This window comes from Protomyctophum bolini, assembly GCF_963924005.1.
Source record: "Protomyctophum bolini genome assembly, chromosome: 4".
NCBI classification, from domain to species: Eukaryota; Metazoa; Chordata; class Actinopteri; order Myctophiformes; family Myctophidae; genus Protomyctophum; species Protomyctophum bolini.
The window spans coordinates 8,470,486-8,492,044 of NC_137865.1; the positions used below are offsets into that span (position 1 = coordinate 8,470,486).

Here is a 21,559-nt window from a genome sequence, read left to right on the forward strand (position 1 = left end):
AATCGATTAAATCTATTAGTTTAATTAACTGCCCTATGTGTGGCCAGTATCCACATTGGTAAGAAGTTTGAGGTTCAAGGTACTTTATTGTTACATCTTGTGTACAAGTACATGAGAGTAAAACTTATTTGTGTATGTCTTCCTTCAGACAATGCAGCAGCATAGATGATGATAATAAAAAAGGGAGAGTGCAAGTACACAGTTGACTCTGTCTGGAAATATAACTGAACATGCATTTCTATCAGGGTTGTTCCAATCACAAGAGGCTGAGCTCTAGTATAGTATTTCACTTTCCTGCCTTCTCAGACTATACTAGCCTGACGTTTCACATGGCATTGTATACAGGAAAGATATTCTACTGGATACTCGTGGACTTGTACCTGCTGCAATTGTGCTGTTGTTTATAAATTATACTGTATTGTTTGTGTGAATACTGCAAATGTCTATAAAATCTAGAATTGTCTTGCCACTTTAATAATCATGAAAATATATTAAGGACTGGGGGAAAAAGCTAATCCTTAGGTTCTGCTCCTTTTCAATATAATGGTCTTTCTTTGAATTGAACCACAGCTCGATATGGCTTTCTTTGAACCACAGCTCGATATGTAGGGCAGGCATTTTGCCCAGAATACTGTTATATCATTTAGAAGGAAGGGAGGCTGTCATCTCTCCCTCACACCTTTCCCTCTTACACAAACAGTTTCAGCCTCTTGCGATTCGCAATTTAGGCATTCAGTTGACGGTCTTAAACCAGAGAGTCTTATCGGGGATTCACACTGAGTCTGACTGAGTCGGTTTAATTCGAATCAAACCGTTTCCAAATACCGTTGCCTGGTCCCCGCTGGCCATGATTCACATTGGCCGAGATTCAACAGCACACCTACTGTATATACACTTCATTCAACTTATGTGCCTGAGTGCCTCAGAGGGGTGCTGCTGGCTGTGGGCAATGGGGCTTTGGGAGACCGAAAATGTCATGTTACAGAAGAAGAGTCACTTTCAGAGTTTAGAGCTGAGAAACCCTTTAGTCAACAAACAATCAGCACCGTGGCAGCATTCTTGTGTAATAGACAGTTCTTTAGTAAGCACTGTCTTAAGGGCAACACACACAGGCTGCAAAAGGCGCACGTCAAAACAGCGGCCTCCAGGCCCAGATGGTTAGCTCAACCGTCTGGTTAGCTCAACCTAGGCTGCCGAGCCAGCCGGATGGCATGCCGCGGCTTCGACTCTCGAACCCGACGGCCTTTGCTGTGTGTCACTCCCCATCTCTCTCTCTCCTGTCCATCTACTAGTGTTCACTATAAATAAAGGCATAAATAAAGACCCCTCCCCCCAAAAAAACAAACAGCCGCCTCCCTTATTTTCAATGGACTTATCCCACACTGGTTGGCGTCAGACGCAGGCGCGCGTTCACGCCTTGCCCGGTGCTCCGATGCGCTGCTGTTCTATTTACAGGCTTTGCCGCGCGGTGAAACAATATTTTGAATACCGCGTTCTGTTTGTGCTAATGAGTGGCACTTCACGCACGTCGATACTGTGCTGCTACTGTTCACAACCTGTGTATGTTGCCCATTACACTGGGCTGTGTACTCAGGAGACCTTTTCAGACCGTGGCCCCCCAAAATAATCACATTTTAACTGGCGGACCCCCCCCCCCGCCCTGACAAGCTTTTGAATTGTAGCAGTCCAGGCATTACATTTAGTTTGACTCTGTTCCACAGATGCTGTACATGCATATTTTGTGACAATGTTTGCCTCTTTCTATTATTATTTGACAATTTGGCCAATGTTTGATTTTTTTTAATTACTTTTTAATCGTCTTTATTTATTTTCTTTTTCTTCAGGTATTAAAAAGGTATTACAATTTTAAAGTCCTTTAATTGTCACTGTCATCTGGGGACCTTCAACCCACAGGCTGAGAACCGTGCTCTACTAGTCTCTAGACACATTCCCATTAGATCGTTACCAGACTTAAAAAGTAAAAGAGATAAGAACAGATAAGACCTGTTTGCAACCACGTTGCGACTGTACTGTACTTTGACCACTTTTCTTTAAATGCACGCCAAGGGCTCTATTTTCGTCCATGCTAAACTCCTTATCCCTAAATTACTTTGCCTTTTATTACTATTTTGAAAAACATTTTAAACAGTTAAAATCTACATGGACACGTTGTGAGCCTGTAGGTTCGCTATTTAAATTATTCAACAATGTTTTTTTTTTAAATAGTAAAAATAGAGCCCCAAATCTCTTCGCCACAAAAACAGATCACGTTGCTTGTATTTGTACATCTGTTACATGTGTGCGTCTGTATACTGACCTGACGAAGATCTACTAGGATCGAAACGTTGTCGTTTATTCAATAAAGTAATTATTTACCAAAATACCTCTACACACACACACACACACACACCAAACCCCTTTTTCAATTGTCATTCAAAGTACAAACCACATTTATTTGAAGACATGCTGCCGTTTCCCTGAACTAATCTTGTAATGCAGTCTCTTGGAAATGCCTAAAGAGCCATTGTAAAAGCAGTTAAAGCACTGAGTGTTCCTTTCACACACTTACATTTTTTATCACCTCATCACGATCCTTGATCCCAAGGCCCTGCCCTGGCCATCATGAATATTTATGGATTTATTGATTCCTGGCTGTTGGATTGCTTGTTTGTGTTTTGCATGATTAGGCCAGGCCTAAAATCCGCTCGCCTTGGCCCTCTGAATCTCAGCAACAAGTATGTCTGATTGAATCTTTGAAGGAGTCGCGTTCCAGTTGCTTCATTCTGTTTTGCTACGGTGTTTAGAGCAGTGGTTCTCAAACATTTTCATGTCAAGGACCCCAAATTATTTAAAGTATTAATGGCCGCGGCCTGCGCACACCCACCATGAAAATATTTTGTGTTAATGACTCCAAGAATGGAAGATTTCTGTTTACAGAATGCAAAATTAAAATAAAAAACATCCCCCAGGTATTTTCTGAAATAGATCATTGTTTTAGATAGCATTTTATGTAGACATGGCACTCTATACTGTATAAACTTTATATTCATAGCTTCACTGTACAGCTCTACTGTTAGTCAGATGCTAGGTTCTTACGTGTAGCTTGCTTATGATTCTTGATGACCATTTTGTATGAATGAACCATTGTAAAGCGCTTTGAGCACTTGGAAAAGCGCTATAAAATGCAATTCATTATTATTATTATTACCATGTGTTGTTCTTGCTTACTAAATCGCTCTGGATTAAGAGCATCTGCTAAATACCTTCATTGTAAAATTATAAATTGTACATGCTTGTATGTCTGCCCTTCTTGGAGGGTGTCGAATAGCAAACGGCAGTTTACTGGCAGCAGTGACTGGCAGTAGCAGCTCGTTTTGCCTTGTTTAGCAAGCATTAGCCTCTTACAGCTCTTACTGTTGTTTTCATCAGTGCTCAGAGTCAACACACTGGACCCTGCTTCAGAACGGGTTAAAAAATTGTTATTTTAGGGGGGTTGCGGCTTCAAAAGTTTGGGAAGCCTTGGCCTATTTGATGTTGTATTCGTTTGTTTCTTTGTCTGAGGAAGAACCGGAAGCTCAGAATGCCAGTATTTTACTAAATATCTACATTGTGGGGAGTAGCGCAGCATACTGCATTCTTCTGCTTTGGTACCATGTTCACTTCAGACAAAAGCTCGGTGCCTGCCTAGTTTCTGTCTCATTACAGTAGTTAAGCCCGTGGCATTTCTCCCCTGGGTGTCATGTGTATTGGAATGGAAGAAAAAGCTGCTTGGGAACTGAGACCAAACAAATTACGTGTGTGCTGCTGTTTGTGTATGTTAGTGGGTGTGTGGGATTGTGTGTGTGCGCGTGTTTGTTCGTTTGTGAGAGTATGTGTTTCTGTGTATTTGAAACTGTAAATGACAAGTATAATTCAATAGTAACTAGGGATGTTAATTGTTAATCGATTAATCACCGTTAAGAAATTAATCAACCCCGATCGCCCAGGACGAAGTTCACTGTCGTTCCAATTAGTAACACTCAGGCCAGCTCCCAGGACGAAGTTTTATCAAAAAGACGGAGGTTATTGATATCAAAACCGATCGCATCGCTCCACACAGCCTGGGAACGCCTGTTGCGCAACATTCGATGTTGCGTAACAGTGGGACGTCATCGAAAATGTTCCCCCCTGTTTTGCCAACGAGACCGAAAATCGTGAAAGGTTAACTCTTGATCTATTCTAAATCATCCCGTCCAATTCTAAGAAAAGTTAGATGTAATCATCCCGTTATCGATCGTCTCCAGAGTGTTTTGGCTACATTTAGCTGCTACAGCCACCTCCGGGATAACATCTGGTCCGTCTACGTGCTATGATTTAATGGATTGAATAACCACGGGCAATTGGAGTGTTAAACTTAACAGTTAATAACTAATCATAATTAATCAAATTTATGCGGTAAGCGGTTCTACCATTGGGTGGTTTTCTCTGAATGTACAGTAATGCTGTCTGCGCACGTGTGTGGCCACGCCATTCCCTGGCCCTGTATCGTCAATGGTCAAATAAATATTTGAATAAGGAATATAATATGCCTTTTAGGCTTTTGTATTATTTCTGTATATCAGCAAAATGTAGATTTTGATGTTGAACATTGAGGGAAATTAACATTCTCGAAAAGCCCGCTCAGTAACTGCAGAATAAGCAGTTTGGCACCGGCAGAGAACATTTTCATTTTCATAAAGTAGGTGCAACCTACTGTACACACTCGGCTGTGCCGCTCATCCCACAAATACATGTTCCCTAAATGCATTTTTGAGAACAGTGGTTCTCAAAGTGGGAAACGGGGTCCTTGAAGGGGTTCCAAAGTGTCCCCTGATAAATGATGGATAGTGAGGAACCAAATGGACCCTTATGTGGCTGTAACCTTAAGTTATGGTGGTTCGTGGTCTAATAAGGCATCGCTTCTCAAAGGATTCTCATGGCGGCATATCAGCAGATCAGCTATATATATAAAAAGAATCACACCCGTGTGAACTGAGTGGTGCAACTGCCCCCCCCCCCCCCCCCCCCCCCCCTCTCTCTCTCTCAACAGTGCACAACAGCGCTAACGGTACTAATAGTCATATACTGGTGCTCATTAACGTAGGTGACACATACATAGGTGAACACGGACATTGCTGTTCCATATTTGTTTTACATTTTTAACGCCACAAAACCTATGCGGTCCTCCTTGGCACAAAATATTTTCAGATGGGGGTCCGGGCCCTCCGGGGCCAAATACACATTGATTTTGGGGGTCCTTGACATGAAATATATTGAGAACCACTGCCCTGTCAATCGGGTACCATTTATCATGTTATGTATAACAGTTATTGGCAAGAAGCATTAGTACAAGTACAGAGTCAGAAATTGTCTAGCCTCGGAAACCCAGACATTTTTATTTCCAGGGAGAAAGAAAGTCCACTTCAATTCGGCATAGAGTAGCGCTCACTCTGCTGATTTCTGATTGTCTGCACCTTTGTTAAATTGACACACACACACACACACACACACACACACACACACACACACACACACACACACACACACACACACACTACTCTCTCTTTCTCTCTGTCGCTCTAATTAATTAGTCTCATGTCCAGCAGCTGCGCATAGTTTCTCCGGGCGGATCCTGCCGGGAGCTGCCTATGCCATAAAAAGCATAGGTGAGTTCCAGTCTAGACATTGTCTGACATTATGGTATTTTTGATGCAGTAGATATAATTATTGGTTCTCAGAATGGGGTCAAGGTCCTTGAGGGGTTCCAGGTGATGATAATAACTACTAGAAATGCCAACATGCGCCTTGCACACAAGCAATCCATCATCCATGTATGGCCTACTTGTGCGCATGCAGAGCACGCCATGAGGTGCGCTCACCACTGGCATCATCACCACTTTGTATTGTATCTCTACTTTGAGTGCTACTAACTAATGTCTAATACAACTGCTGTTCTAAATCCTTTAGACCTGTTATTGACCTTATTCCAACCTTGAAATGTACCTCAGTTACGTCACCAAGAATGGTGGTCCCTTTTTGGCTGTTGATGGTGACTTCAAATGTAAACAGGAGAGGACACCGACATGCATACTGTAATACATACATACATACATTTTGTACAGGACCTTTCAAAGTGCTTTACAGAGCAATGGAGATCGGCAAAGGTCGATTATCGCCTTCAATATTCATAATTTTTATTAGTATAGGTGCAAAAAAAGTAATACAAAAAACTGCCGATTATTATATTTTCTCATAAATGTGCAAACATGGTGCAATAACCACTCTCATTGAAAATCCGGTAGAGTACGGTTGTAAGGAGATGTATAGCTGCGTGCATAGAGGCTGCGTGTCTCACCGTAACACCCCCGGAGGAGTAGACACGGCTCTAGACCTAGACACACGCTCTGCACTCGATCCCCTCTCTCTCACACACGCACGCACGCACGCACGCACGCACACACACGCACAAGCACACGCACACATCATATGTAGGCTACTTAGGTATCAAAAGTAACGGTATTACAGACCTTTTCATGGTACAAAGAAACAAAACAGCCAGACATGTTCTCTACTTCTCCTTACTTTCAGAATAATGCAGCTTTCAAGTACCGGTAGTTCTGCTGTTTTTGTAGCTTTTGTAGAGTTCTGAGTGTCTGCTGTCCATTACACCAAAGAAAGAATTCTCCTTTTACATCCATTAGCTAGTTTTGTCTTCTCCATCTCATCCACTATGGTTTTACACAGTATGATTCATTTGTCCTGGGCTGAATGAAGGTCTAACTCTCCGTTATTGATTATAATGAAGCACAGCACATCATAAGAGCTTGTGCATTATGCCGGATGAGCTTGGGTGAACAAAAGGGAGAAAAGATATACTGTTCCTTTAGAGGTAGTGCCACATCTTTTGTATTTTTCCAGTTTTTCATGTGTCTATGAGGTGACAGTATACTTCATTAGACACTCTGGAGTCGTTTTTATGTGCAATGGTGTATTAGCTTTGTATTTAGGGTTTCTTCCTGGAGGCTGAAACCCTTGACAGTCAAACGGGCCAATGAATGAAACAGTAATGTAGTGACATCACACTATAATCCCCCTTTATCATACAACTACAGCTGTGGGGTCTTCAGTTCAGGTGGATCACCACCCATCAGGCAAACCAGGCATACTCAATGAACTGGTGGGCGTGCCCACATAAAAACCACATTTTAACAAATACTGTACACTTTTTTTGAAAAAAATATACCTCCTTATATAACAATAAGACCTGATGATCATGTCTTAGGGTGGAAAAAAATCACGGCACTCCATATTTTAATACGAACATGTATTAAGCACTTCACCATGCCAGTCTGCCTCCAATACTATTCTCACAAAGCCACTTCCATGCCAGGGACACCAGCTCAGAACACTGAAATATATACTGGCCCAGAAATGATCCTGTATCAAATATCAGAATTCAGAAGGCATGAATGCGGTATGAAGCAGGCTCTAATAAGTTACCATAATGCTATAATACTGTATATCCATTGTTGTGTTCTATATAGTATATAGCACCACAAATGGGCCGCTCCATTCTGCACATTTCAGTATAAAAGTGGTGGTATTAGGGCCTGTTTGTGTGAGCCTCGACAAAGCAAGGCTGTAGAGTATCTATCTGCATCTCTTCCCTTAAAATCTGCGGATTGTCGCACATGCACAGTAGCGACTGCAAAGCACAATATGACACATAACAACGATTATAGTATCAAGAACAAAACATGTGGCTTGAATATTTATTTTTAAATTACCTATTTGAGTTCAGAAGACTACTGTTCCTTTTAGACTGACACACGTGTAGCTATTCTTTAATCAAATGTATGCAGTCAGAATTTTCAGAATTCAATTCAATTTCCTCTCTGGGATTAATAAAGTATCTATCTATCTGGTCTAGAGAGATTGGTGGCTGGTGGCAACTGTCTGGACTCCACACAAGTTGGAACTGTTAATTATCAACTGAACCTAAAACTGTCCCCAGCTGAACGGTTTTGGGACAGTTCATGAACGCATGCAATTGTGGAAATTAGGGAAATCATTAACCGAAATAACCGACTTGAGCGAGATTAACACAGGACGTTCACACACGTCTTATCAACTTTAACCGTGGCGTGCCTCGGACGTGTGGTGACGTCTTAAGGTAATTGTAAAACGGGATAGCTAAAATATATATATTTTTTAACTGGCCGTTGCTAAGCAACGTTTTGCTCAGCCCTGCCCTGCCTGGGTGCGGTGCGCGCACCCATTACTTCCTTGTTTACGGTCAGACAAAATACCCTAATTTCTCTGAATCTACACTGCCTCCATGCAGATTGAACATAATGTGAATGTTCTGGTCAGGTTACAATATTAACTCTTCTAAGATAGTAAAAGAAACGGGAAAGGTTTTTGCCTCTGGGTCTGGGGGCACCACCTTCTCTTTTGTGTAGTAACAAGAACCTGATGTAAACAAGTCTTTTTATGGTTTTATCCCCTTAGCAGTTTTTGTATTTACGTGTACCTTCCTTGAACTGTACTCATTCTGCAATCTGTTAATAACAATCTGTTTGCTTATCTGGGCTTGCTTGCTTCCAGATGTTTAAAGACAGTGGTTCTCAAACATGTTCCTGTCATCTGAAAATATATTTTGCCACTGTGCCAGGGACCCTATTAGTCCGGGAATATTATCAATATAATGTCAAATCTGGGAATACATTTCTTATCAAGAATTCTCATCACCAATGTGTTTGTAAAGGTTTCTATTCAACCACCCTAGGGTGCTATGTTAAACACCTGTTAAACAGCTATGTTAAATAGCTGTTTAACATAGCAGTTTAACAGCTGCTGAAAGTTGGGATACCATACAACCATTATAAGGCAAACTGTTCTAAATTTAATTATGCTTTAAGTAGCATGTGACATTAAACTAGGGTGTTTTCATGATTCTGAATCCATTCCAAGCATTCGTTTTGCACGAAAAACACTCCTTGGGCCAAAAATGGCCATGGCCGTCATCACAATTGTGATGAGGTCACCACATTTGGGCATATTTGGGCAACTATGGGTCAAACTAGGGGGTTTTCATGATTCTGAACCCATTCCAAGCATTCGTTTTGCACAAAAAACACTCCTTAGGCTAAATTCAGCTCACGCAGTGTTTTTTGTGCAAAACTAATTCTTGGAATGGATTCAGAATCATGAAAACGCTCTAGTTTGACCCCTAGTTTGACCATAGACCCCCTAGTTTGGCCATAGCCACTTGCCCAAAATGTGCCCTAATGTGCTGACCTCATCACATTTGTGATGATGACTATGGCCATTTTTAGCCAAAGGATTGTTTTTCATGCATAACTAATGCTTGGAATGGATTCAGAATCATGAAAACACCCTAGTTCGACATGCCACATGCTACTTGAAGAATAATGACATTTAGAACATTTTGCCTTATAATGGTTGTATGGTAATGGTACCCCAACTTTCAGCAGCTGTCAAAAATTCCCCTAGGGTGGTTGAATAGAAACCAATGTGGTATATGTTAGTAGACCCCTTTACAAACACATTGGTGAAGAAAGTTCTTGGTAAGAAATTAATTCCCAGAATGTATTCATCCCCTGACTATATAAGATTTGTGTTTGTTATTCAACTGTGAATCGCTGTAAATTACGAGAGTCTGCCAAATGCCTAAAGGTTAGGCATTCAGCAGACCCTCGTAACTTACTTGGACAGTTTTGTAGGGGTGGAACAGTTCATGGAATTAATAAATTAAATCTGTTATAACAAATAGTTGTTTATACATATAAAATGTCTAAAGTGAACATGGTAGATATACAAGCTCATAGCACGTCACAATCCGATATAAAATAATATTTAAGTGGTAAATAATTTGGATGGGTTTACAAAACAACATTCATGATTACAGCGTGCTTGTATTCACACAATCCATTCCATTACAGCTCAGAATTATAGTGTTCTGTTCTGTCTTCTCTCCAAAGCTCAACATATTACAATTTGCCAACAAAGGCTCCTTGATTCTCCATTGTTTGCGTTGTGGCTTGGATCAATGGAACTAATACTTTAAGTTCCTATTTGTTGGTATTACAAGTACCATAATCTTTTTGTATTATTAATGCTATACAGTCCAGTAATATCAATAAAATCGTAGATTTTGGCCAATTTTTTGGGGGCGCACTTGCAGTCATCCGCACAGCCCCACAGGTTGAGAACCACTGTTTTAAACAATGTGAAGTGTCAAGTCAACGCCACACAATGCAAGTTTTGCAACAAGGCCATGCTTTTGCGATGACGAAAAACACATGTACTGTAGGCTGCTGATATTTTTTCATCTCGGTAAAGTGTGGCCTCCTACACACTTTGCACCAAGGTTGCAGTGCTACGCCCACAGGATGGCGAATAGGCAAACTAGGCTAACATTTTGGTGAATGGAAAGCGTAGGGCTCTTAGCATTTAATCCCTAGTTGCAAAAGGAGGGTTGCTCAGTGACCAGCATTACTGAGCTTTTAAGTATGACTAGGGATGAGACCACAATGTTGTGGCCCAAATAATTGCGATTAACAATATTATCTAAATAATGGTTAAATGTTACTTTAACTGTTAAAATTCCTATTTTGCTAACTTATTTGCATCACAGTTAAGGGCTTGAATCCGGCCGAAGTTGTCAGAAGTTGAACCGGCCAGCTCCGGTGTGGGCGGCTGTGGCTCAGGAGGTAGAGCAAGTCGTCCAATGATCCCTGGGTCGGTGGTTCGAATTCCGGCTCCTCCTCTCCATATGTCGAAGTGTCTTTGGGCAAGACACCCTTGACTTGACTTGACTTGAAGTGCTCTCGGGAATTTCCCTAGTCAGGTAGTGCCCCTCCAGCTGAATCAAGTTCCCTTGATTAGGGTGCTGGGTATAAAAAACAGTTTGAAATACACTCGCCCTCCTTGTGCAGAAACAGGAAACAGACACCATTCGTTGCCATGGTTACCATCATGCAATTGTGTTACCTGTTTTTTTGTTTGTACAGTTATATTGCATTGCATCGTGCATGTTTGTGTGACATGTGGATTTCATTAATATGGAAAAAGGAAATACAGCGTGACTGTCAAAAATGACATGTCATATACATCCATGGTGTTTATAAATCATTGTGTTAAAAGTTGTTTTGTTTGTGTGGTTTCATTTATAGTTTTTCACAGTGGAGTAAATAAAGAGCCCTTGTGAACATCAGTTGGAGTGTTGTCTATTCTGCATCAGATGAAGATTGCGGTTTCCATGCGGACAGAGAGCAGGGCTGCACAAGGCAATCGAGTCTAGATCGGCACAGACTCACTCTTGAGAGCTTTATAAGCCATTTCCACTCAAGGCTGCTTGGTTTCGGATGACACTTGATATGGCGCAGCATATCGAGGGCAAGTGTGTAGGGCGAGTGGCGAGGAGCTGGTTTCAGAAATGGGGCTACATTGCCTTCAATGATTTGGTCGGTTTGGTTTGGGGTGGTTCTGGACAACCGTGGGTCCGACCGACTCCACACCGGGCACTGCCGTCCCTGTGGTGGGGTGGAACGGGTGTGTCGAATTTGAAGTCGGTGGGTCGGTGGGGTGCCCAAAACCAGACAAATTCAGCCGGAGGGATGGGAAGATGGGGGGGGGGGGGGGGGGGGGGGCTGTGGGGGGTATGTAAGAGTTGCACCCTGATTCCTTTTGTAACAAAAAGCTTATCACAAACCTCCCGTTTTGTCTCTCTCTGTCTTGGTTCTCTACAGGGCTGCTGTTCACCATGTTAAGATAAAGACCCAGAGCACTGTGCTGTTGACCATGCTAAAGCGGCTGGACAAGATCCGCTTCCGGGGCCAGCGGCGGGACGAGTTCCTGGACCTGGCCGAGTCGCCCAACAACTCTGACTCCGAATGCAACGACGACATCATGATGAAGCCCCCCCGGACCTCCTCCGCCAAAGACCTAGAGGAGCTGGCTGACCTGCAACTGCAGGCGGAGGTATTTTACCTTTTGCCTTGTTACATGGAAAATTGGTCGTTGTCATGAACGTTGCATGCCGATCAAAGGCTGCTTATTAGTGGCTGGGCGATATTCAATTCAATATCACCATTATTTCAAAAGTTTGCCTCAATTACGAATTCATTATGAATTACATTTTTGATTTTGATATACAGTATGTTCCCCCCCCCCCCCAGGGACCACAGAGTAGCTTCTACTATTGTAATGGGGATCACTAAACACTAAACGACAGTAAACAAATGGAAACCGTTGCCTAATAGCACAGGAATCCGGGAATCCCTTGCAAAGGGACGCTTGGCAACTCAACCTGTGCCTCATCTGTGTGCTTTAATCATCGTGCTGTGTGCTCCTCCTGCGCCACAGGTCAGCTGAATGCTCTCAGTAATGACACCCCAGAGGGCAATCTGTACTGTGTGGTGAATGGTGTACCGTACCAAGTGATGGAAGTCACTTCAATAGTACTTCAATCCTAGCATCTCTATTCTGGGCCGAGACAATCTCAGATTGTCAATCTGCTATTTTTGCCAACAAGGTTTATGAAGTCTCTACACTGTAGACTGTAGAGGAAAAAATCACACCCCTGTGAACTGAGTAGTCTGAGTGGTGCAACTCCCCTCTCCCCCCTCCTCTCTCTCTCTCTCTCTCTCATTAGCAGGCAACAGTGCAGCACTCTCTCTCTCCATTTCTGGCACAACAGCGCCCCTACTGGTACTAATTGTCATACTGGTGCTCATAGTCACATAGGTAGGTGGGTTAACGTCACATAGGCGCATAGGTGAACACAGACATTGCTGTTCATTGGAGTGGTTGCACCACTCAAAAAAGTAGCGGACCTAGTATAGAGCCGTGGGGGAACCGGTTAACTAAGTATATACTGTGCGGTTATTTACCAGGCACCCGTGATTTATTTGTTTGAATTTTGTATTAGTCAGAAATATTAACAGCAGGAGGCACAGTCAGACATTTAGGCTGAAAAGGATAACACAAACAAGTTCTGGGGACTTGTTTCCATTGTGGTATTTACTATTCAAATTCATGAACATAGCATAACGAAATAAATAACACAATGCTTATATTTGAACTGGGGAGTGGGGACTACATCTAAATGAAACAAACTCTTTGGAAATCTCTCCTTCAGTATTACGCGGGACCTTCCCAGAATATCTTTGTTAATTAAGTCCACTCACTTCTCTTTGCTCAGATGCTGCCTTGATGCAGCTGCTGGCCACTTTGCCTGCAGGCGGTTTTGCCAGAAGCTCGCTCTCTCTCTCTCTCTCTCTCTCTCTCTCTCTCTCTCTCTCTCTCTCTCTCTCTCTCTCTCTCTCTCTCTCTCTCTCACTCCCCCCCCCCCCTCCCTTGATACATGGCGTTCCTGTTTATTCAGTCCCTTTCCTGTTGATCTTGTCCTCTCCTCTCGGGCAAGATGGAGAGAATGCCCTCCAACGGCTGCGTGCGTCACACAGGCACAAGCTGTGGCACCCATAGACGCAGCATGCCAAGGCTGACTGACTGACCCATAGGCCCTGCATGCCAAGGCAGACTGACTGACCCATAGGCCCTGCAGCATGCCAAGGCTGCTGACGGCTTTTGACATGAATCCAGTGATTCTCAAACTGTGGGCCCGGGACCATTGGTGGGCCCCCAAATAACTAGCAAAACATTACGTTTTTGTAGGACAATGGAACATTAATATAATCTCTGTCAAACCTTGAACCTTGTATTTTATAGTCTCTATTGTTTCTTGTTACCCAATCTGGGAACTATTCAGTAAAAGAAAGGAACATGTTTTTTTTTCTCCCCCTTTGTTTTTGCCTCTAGGGGCAATACTCCTATACTCCTATACTCCTTTCTGGTGTAGAAAACACTTCCTCCTTCTTTTCTTCTCTGTGAAATATGTCTTGTATTTTCCTGAACCGATTTATCTGACAAAGTTTGCAATCATCAAGACGTATTGCTTATGTTGTTCAGTTTAGTAGCACGATGTAATATGAAATAGAAACAATACATATCAACAGAAGACAAGTTATTGTGCAAGGAAGAAGCCAAAGTGTACTCCTTTTGGAGAAGAGGTCAATAACTGAATAATATTCATAAGCTTGTCTAATGACTTCAGGGCATTCCTTTGAACCTTCGGCTCCAGTTTACCTCCCAGTGCATCTGTGGTGCATGCCATGGTGTAGAACATGTCCTTTCCTTCTTTTCAAAGCCTCGCCTTTGAAACATTCTGCACAAGTGCATTTTTTGTTTGTGGCTCAAACATGAACCTCCCTTTAAAGCGTCATTCATCCTTGCTAGTGTTTTGGGTTATGTTGTTGCCAAGTCTGCTTATTAAGTGACTTTGGCCTTGTCTTTCACTTTCTGTATAGTTGCTTCTAAATATTGGTAGTTGTGGGTTGCATTTTTGTTTTGTGGAGTTGCTTACTTGGGCTAGTTTCCTACGTCTGTTTATTATATATTTCACATCTTTTGAATATAGATGATCTACAAGCTCACAAGCAAGCTTGTAGTTCTCGTCTATTTTCAAATATGTCTCAACTGATAAAACGGGTTGCTTCTTTTGGGCTTTGTTTTTGGTGTCCCGGCCGCTTGTTTCTCTTACTAAATCTGGCAACCTTGACAGTGACCCTCTGCAGTAGCCTACATTGTCTCCTTGCTGAGCAGAGACTCACTGTCTCTGTCTTTGTGCAGGAACCGAACTGAAATACAGGTCAAGCTCCTCTGTATTGAAGCTAGAAACAGGCAATTTTGGATTATTGGACATTTGCACATATTTGATGTTGTCAAGGTATCGCACACATAGAAGACTCCACGGTAATATGGGATTAAAGGTGCAGTGCTGTTTTTTTTGTTAAAATAAGTGTTATTAACTTTGTATTCTGATTCTGTAATCATTGCTATACTGCAGAATAGCAATGTATGTATAGTAATACTATGACACAAACACTCATGTCTGAGTCATAGTCATAGATATAAGGTTATATCTGAGTCATAGTGAAATCTATATACCGTATGCTTATTATGTTTGGTTCATAGTGAACTCCTATATGTCCCTTGGGGGGTTCATAGTGAACTCCTATATGTCCCAAGGGATGTGGTTGTCCACAATTTTAAGGTTGCCTGTTCGAACCCGGGCTCCCCCAGAGTTAGTGTCGAAGTGTCCTTGAGCAAGACACTGAACCCCTAATTGCTCCCGATGTGCTGGTTGGTGCCTTGCATGGTTTCTGCTGCCATCGGTGTATGAATGCGTGTGTGACTGGGTGAATGTAATGCACAATCTCTGTAAAGCGCCTTGGATAAAGGCGCTTTACCATTTACCATTTACCATTTTTAACATTTTGAAAGGAATGTTTTTTTTTCTCCTTTTGTTTTTCCCAGGCCAAGGACCCCTTCAGCAGGGACCCGGCCCCACCACTACCTAAGTGTGTTGCAGATTAAACATGTTCATATATTATCTTTTCTATCAATATGTTGGATTTATTATAATAACTCATAACCCGCCCCTAAAACCCCCGGGCGCTGTTGGCTATACTGCCACCATATATACTCCCGTTCTATTTTGCTTGGAGAACCGTTTTCAGCTCTCCAAAAATAGTAAGCCAAAATCCGCTGAAGCTAATGTGATCATAATCTATTTAATTATTTCTTTCCCATGCCCATATATACAGTTGTGATCAAAAGTTTACATACGTTTGTAAAGGACATACTGTCATGATAGTCCTGCCTTTCCAATTATTTGTTCAACTCTTATTCTTCTGTGATGGGTTGATTGGAGCAAATACTTCTTAGTCATACAAAAAAATCTTGAATTTATTTGTATTTTTATGAATGTTTAAGGGTTTTCTGAAAATGTGACCAAATCCGCTGGTTCATAAATATACATACAGCATACATATTATGTCCCATATGGTAATGTAGAAAGTTGTGTCAATCAAATTAGCTTTGTGGCATGGCCTCTTAACTTAAACTGAGTTATTATGATTGACTACTTCTGGTCTGTTCACTTCTCTGAGCCTTATTTAGCGCTCGTTTGGCCACAACCCACAAACAATAAAATGGGAAAGTCAAAGGAGCTCAGCATGGATCTGAAAAAGCGAATAATAGACTTAAACAAGTCAGGAAAGTTATTTCTAGTCAGCTACAGGTCCCAAGATCAACTGTGTAAAAAATGGTTTAATACTTTGTATGCTAGAGTTTAAAGTGAGCTCAGGCCTGGTGGTGCTAAGCGATTAACATTGGACTTTTGAACTTTTTAGGGGCCCACAGCGAGGGGCCTCTTATAGCGAGATAAATCAAAAGAAAGCCTAACTTGTCCACTTCAATTTTAAACAAAAATCATGATTTTACCATCTTCCATTCTGGAGATATTGACCTTTTTCTAACACCTGCTTTTGCCTGCACTCTGCTCGCTTGAAAAAACAGCAGAGATATGGAAGGTTGAAGTTGACAGACATTGACAGACAGATATAAAAATGAACACAAATAATATCATATACATACTACACACTGAATGAAAGCCCTGAATGTCTACTTTTAGGAGGGAAACAAATACACATTGATCCCATGTACAGTTTGTCAGTAATTGGCTATTGAATGCAGCTTGCGCTCACCAGAGAGAACTTTAGAGAAGGCATGGACCTGAAGAACTATTATTCACAAAATAAGGCCTATAGCGACATGTACATACTATATACCGTATGAAACAGAAGACTCTCTGCTTTCATAAGAAAAAAACGAATACTGTAATAATAATACAAATCACACCCCTGTGAAGTGAGCAGTGCAATTGCACTGCAATTGCACTGCTCACTTCACAGGGGTGTGATTTTTTATTATTACAGTATTAGTTTTTTGCCAGAAGCTTGTGGAACAATGTGGATGGCTACCAAAAGCGTCAAATTGGGGTGAAAATGGCCAAGGGACATGCAACTAAATATTAGCATTGCTGTATGTATTCTTTTGAACCAGCAGATTTGGTCACATTTTCAGAAAACCCTTAAACATTCATAAAAATACAAATAAATTCAAGATTTATTTGTATGACAAAGAAGTATTTTCTCCAATCAACCTATCACAGAAAAATAAGAGTTGAACAAATTATTGGAAAGGCAGGACTATCATGACAGTATGTCCTTTACAAACGTATGTAAACCTTTGATCACAACTGTATACAGTACGTACCCCGACGCTAGGGGGCGTCATATCCCAGGTCCGTATATACGTACCCCAACGTATACTCCGTCTATATAATTGTTGAGTCCCACAGCAGCGTTTTACATTGGTCCGGTTCCCTATGGCAACGCCCCACCGCTCCAGCTATGGGATTGAAAATAAAACCACGGCGTAAAGCAGTTAAAGCCAGCGAGTGTGTCTGGGGGGCGGGTGGGCAAACTCCGTCTTTTAAAGTGAACACGTATGGTGGCACCTGGAACTGGGGTTTATGCTAACAGTTAGCCGCAATAAATGCGGTAAGAGTCTTTAGAAGCATTCATATTTTAACCTCGCAGTAACCAGGATTTAGTATTGAGCCGCAACATAGTCGTGTTGTTAAATCCAGCTCAATCTGAGCCATAATTCCGAGCTAAAGGACTATAAAGACCGGCGCCCCCAGCATTGTGTGCGACAGTGCGGGCCACGAGATCTTTTTTTCCTAGGACTCTTTGAGCCAAGCATTGCTTAGCGACCGGGAGCCCTGCTTTACGGTAAATATGAGCGAGATGATTACTAATTAATGCAAAGCTCAAAAACACATGGGATTTTATGAAATACACATTACGTCTGTGGCGTTCAATGACTGAAACCCTCCATATTTAGTAAACTTGTCCTCTGGCTATGTATTTGGTCTTCTCTCTTTTCCCCTCTCTGCATCAAACCGCTTTGCCAAAAATAGCAAGGTCTAAAAGCACACCGATCTGCTATTTTTGGCGAATGTTCCCCCAGAAGAGAGATGATAGGTTTGAAGGTTAATACAAAAAAAATAGAAAATCCTATCACACATTTGGCTCCACTCTCTAGTAACTCAGAGAACCCCCCCATAGCGGTCCTGTAGCCCTTGGTGAAGACCCAATATTATTATAAATACAGTATAAAGAGGACCTGAGTTGATCTGACTGTGTTATTCTTATGGAGAACCAGGGGTCCCCTGGTTCTCCATATCAATAACGCAGTATCTTGCTCTTGTTCCCATAGAAACCAGAGAGGTTTAATTTACCCCATGTGACTACTATCTCTCTCTACTACTATCTCTCTCACAGAATTCACACACTCTTTGTGACAGTCTGGCCATGGAATAACACAAGCAAAGAGTCGTACCATTCAAAACCTCTTCACTCATCTCACAAAAAAAACGTGACTGTTGTAAATGTCACCGATAACCCACGCCTTCAATCACTTTATATCATTCGCAGCTGTCATTGTAGAGAAGCGAGAGACTGCAGGACTCTGGAGATAGTCACGGTCGTGATGGTGAATGATCAGCTTCAGTCAGTGTTTTAGTTCTTACCTGGAGCTGTACATTACCTCCGCTCTGCACAGCAGCACAGGGGAACTGGCTTTATATCCACGGCCGTTTTCAGTTGCTCTCCATGTGTGACACTAAAGTACCATGTGTTTGTTTTGGTAATAGCCTACTGCAGGCGCAGCCATGCTGATTCGCGTAATTGCGTTGGACAAAACAAAACCAGCCGTACCAACGTTAATGGCTCCGCTTAATGCATTGCGCGCACGACCCGCATTTGCAAACTGTCCACAAGACTCACAAAACATATTGTGAGTGATTTGTGCGTGTGTAAGCATGCGGAGGAGGGTGTGTGTGTGTGTGTGTGTGTGTGTGTGTGTGTGTGATGAATCATGATGGTGGTACCCCCAGCCGCTTTGCTAGGCAGACAAAGTAACGCAACAGAATCAAACCACTTGACAACTCAACTACAATAGTAGTGGTGTTGTTCAATCATGACTGTGCACTACACAGATTTATTATGCCCTGGACGTTCCTCTCTGCTCTCTCGCTCTGTCCGTCTGTCTGTCTCCACACTCTCACACCAGGTGAAATCAACAGGCTATTTAAAACGGGTGGATGACAGGGTTGAGTGACATGCGTCAGGAACAGACGGCTCAGGGACCATTTTGGTCCTTCACAATGCGTTCATTTCGTTATTTTTTTTAGCACAATGAATTAACGAAATTAATTAACGCTGTTAATTAATCAAACTCTTTTTTGACCAGATGAAGACTGAAGAGCCTTGGCTCGAAACAATACATTTATCTTTTGGAGCATATGAGTGTGCGGGTTCCCTTCTCTTTTCCCATGTCACTTTTTGAACCCAGCACCTCCACGAAGTATTTTATTTTACTATAGTTCCTCGGTTTCACTCCTCAGTTTCACTCACAAAACACACCACTATACTACAGTACATGTCGTAAGCTTTGACGGTCTTTGCATCTTAAAATAGCCTGTAATTTATATGATTTCAGTCCACAGTGCAGTGAAGCTAATTATCACCACACGTGGTGCATGTAATTAATGGACATAGTGTTATTTATAGGGCTAATTATTGCAGATGATGAATGGGGAAATGTTCAATTTTTATAGACCGCAGTAGCTACTGTCCATCATTAGTTGGATGAGTTGGAAGTCACTTTCCTCTGTGCTGTGGAGTTAACCTGGGCCCCCCGCTTTGATCTCCCATCTGTTCTGGAACGGACTCAAAGAGGCCGCTGCTGTCTGGCCACGTTCCAGCATTTTAGATTTGTTTGTTTGTTCATTTGTTACAGCTTATGTACGTGTACGCCAAGCACAATTCTTTTGGTTTCTTAACCCAGATTAAAACCCGGGGGGGTAATAATCATCATCAGAATATCCGTACATTGAAACACTATAGAATGCCAGATCAATATTGACGTGGCATTTGTCTACATAAACATGCTAAATGACACATTTCAGTCTTTGCATTAATTTTGTCGAGGCTAGGGCAACTGGGCAAGTGCTACGGGCTAAGGTCGAGTCTGAAGAGACATTAACACATGCAGATATTAATACACTTTCCCTCCCGACACATAGGCAGGGATCGTGCGGCCAGTGCCAGTCAAATGTGCGAAATACCACAGTAGAAGAAGAGATCCCAAGTGTCATGGTCACGTGACTGTGCTGCGCCATGACACTTTCATGGGAGCCAAATCTCGCACCGGAAGTTACATGAATACAAAGCAGTGAATGGAGCAAGCTTGACCAGCTCATAACAAACATTATTTATGAACCATTGAGACCTGTGTCATATAATCGTTTCAGGAATATAAAAGAAGACAATATCACAGTTTATTTTTGTAATCACTTGCTTTTTGATGTGCACAGAGACAGAGTGCACAGTACATCATTTTATTTGAGGATTTAAACAGCAGCAGCAGGTATCGTATTCTGTTTTCCGGGGGTATCGCAAGATTTGGCTGCCAGACAGGGAACGGTGGACAGTCTCGCGATACCTGGCACGTTCAAAGATTACTTTTGTCATCTGTCATTCAGAAATAGTGTTTGTTCATGAGCTGGTCACTGAGCTCTCATTGACTCCAGTGCGATGAATCTGCCGTCTCCATTTCACCTACATTTCATATACCTTGAGGGCAACCAGGAAGTGTAGCCCCCCTAATATTGTAGTCATAGAAGACCATTAGGCTGCGGTAGGCGGCGATGTGGTGTTTTCCTTCCGTGGGTGTAAGAAGAGGAAATGACAACCTCCAAAAAACTGGATTTTGGCTCATTTTGAGCAGAAAAAGGAGTAATTGCCTGGGCCGTGGCTGGTAATGCAGTCTGGCAGTGTGCCGCGGGTTCGACTCCCGTTCCCAACGGCCTTTACTGCATGTCACTCCCCCCCCCATCTCACTCCCCATTTCCTGTCAGCCTACTGTCTATCCCTTATCCTAATATAAAATAAAGCCACAAAAAATAATTTAAAAGATAATGGAGTAATAAGCGTGCACACGGCTGTGTTTGTGTCAGATCCGTCGTGTGGAGGCTGTCTAACATGTGAGTTAATACAAGCTCGAAAGACGGAGACGGATTTCAGGTAGTTGGCACTTGGCAACCCTAATTATGTTTTCAAATGACCTACTTTTGCATCTGATGGATAGGGTTCGTTGTCCAATAGTTTCTTGGAGATGCCCTGGCTGGGTTCTACTGTATATGTTCCCCACTTACACTCACTAACCCTAACCAACCCTAAAGTAAGCGCTAAGCAGGGAACATACGTAGAACCCTTCAAAACCTCAACATTTTAACTCCCAAGGCAAGGCAGTGTATAGCACATTGCAACAAAATTAAATGTGCACATTGAGTTGCACACAAGCACTACAACTTCGACGGTCTTGCTTCTTAAAATAGTCTCTGTAATTTCCACAATTCAGTCTACTGTACAAGCATAATGTTCTGAGTCCTGAGTTGTGGGTTTCCAGAAGTCAGACTTGTTTACATTTTGAATTTGTTTTAGTTATTTTTGTCATAGTCATCTCACATGTTTTCTACAGT

The 21,559-nt window shown here is 42.2% G+C and overlaps 1 protein-coding gene across 3 annotated transcripts in view; it reads left to right on the plus strand.

Annotated features, from left to right (window-relative positions):
* The window catches only part of LOC308314150 (GRAM domain-containing protein 4-like), a 99,783-nt gene that overhangs the window by 3,205 nt on the left and 75,019 nt on the right, over nucleotides 1–21,559 (plus strand). For 2 of the 3 annotated variants that reach the window (XM_080761592.1, XM_080761593.1), the window contains exon 2: nucleotides 11,793–12,024. In XM_080761592.1, coding sequence (XP_080617718.1) covers nucleotides 11,793–12,024 — 232 coding nt within the window. Of the gene's footprint in view, nucleotides 1–11,792; nucleotides 12,025–14,783; nucleotides 14,874–21,559 lie in introns of those variants that run through there. The other variant, XM_080761594.1, reaches the window with a different exon arrangement.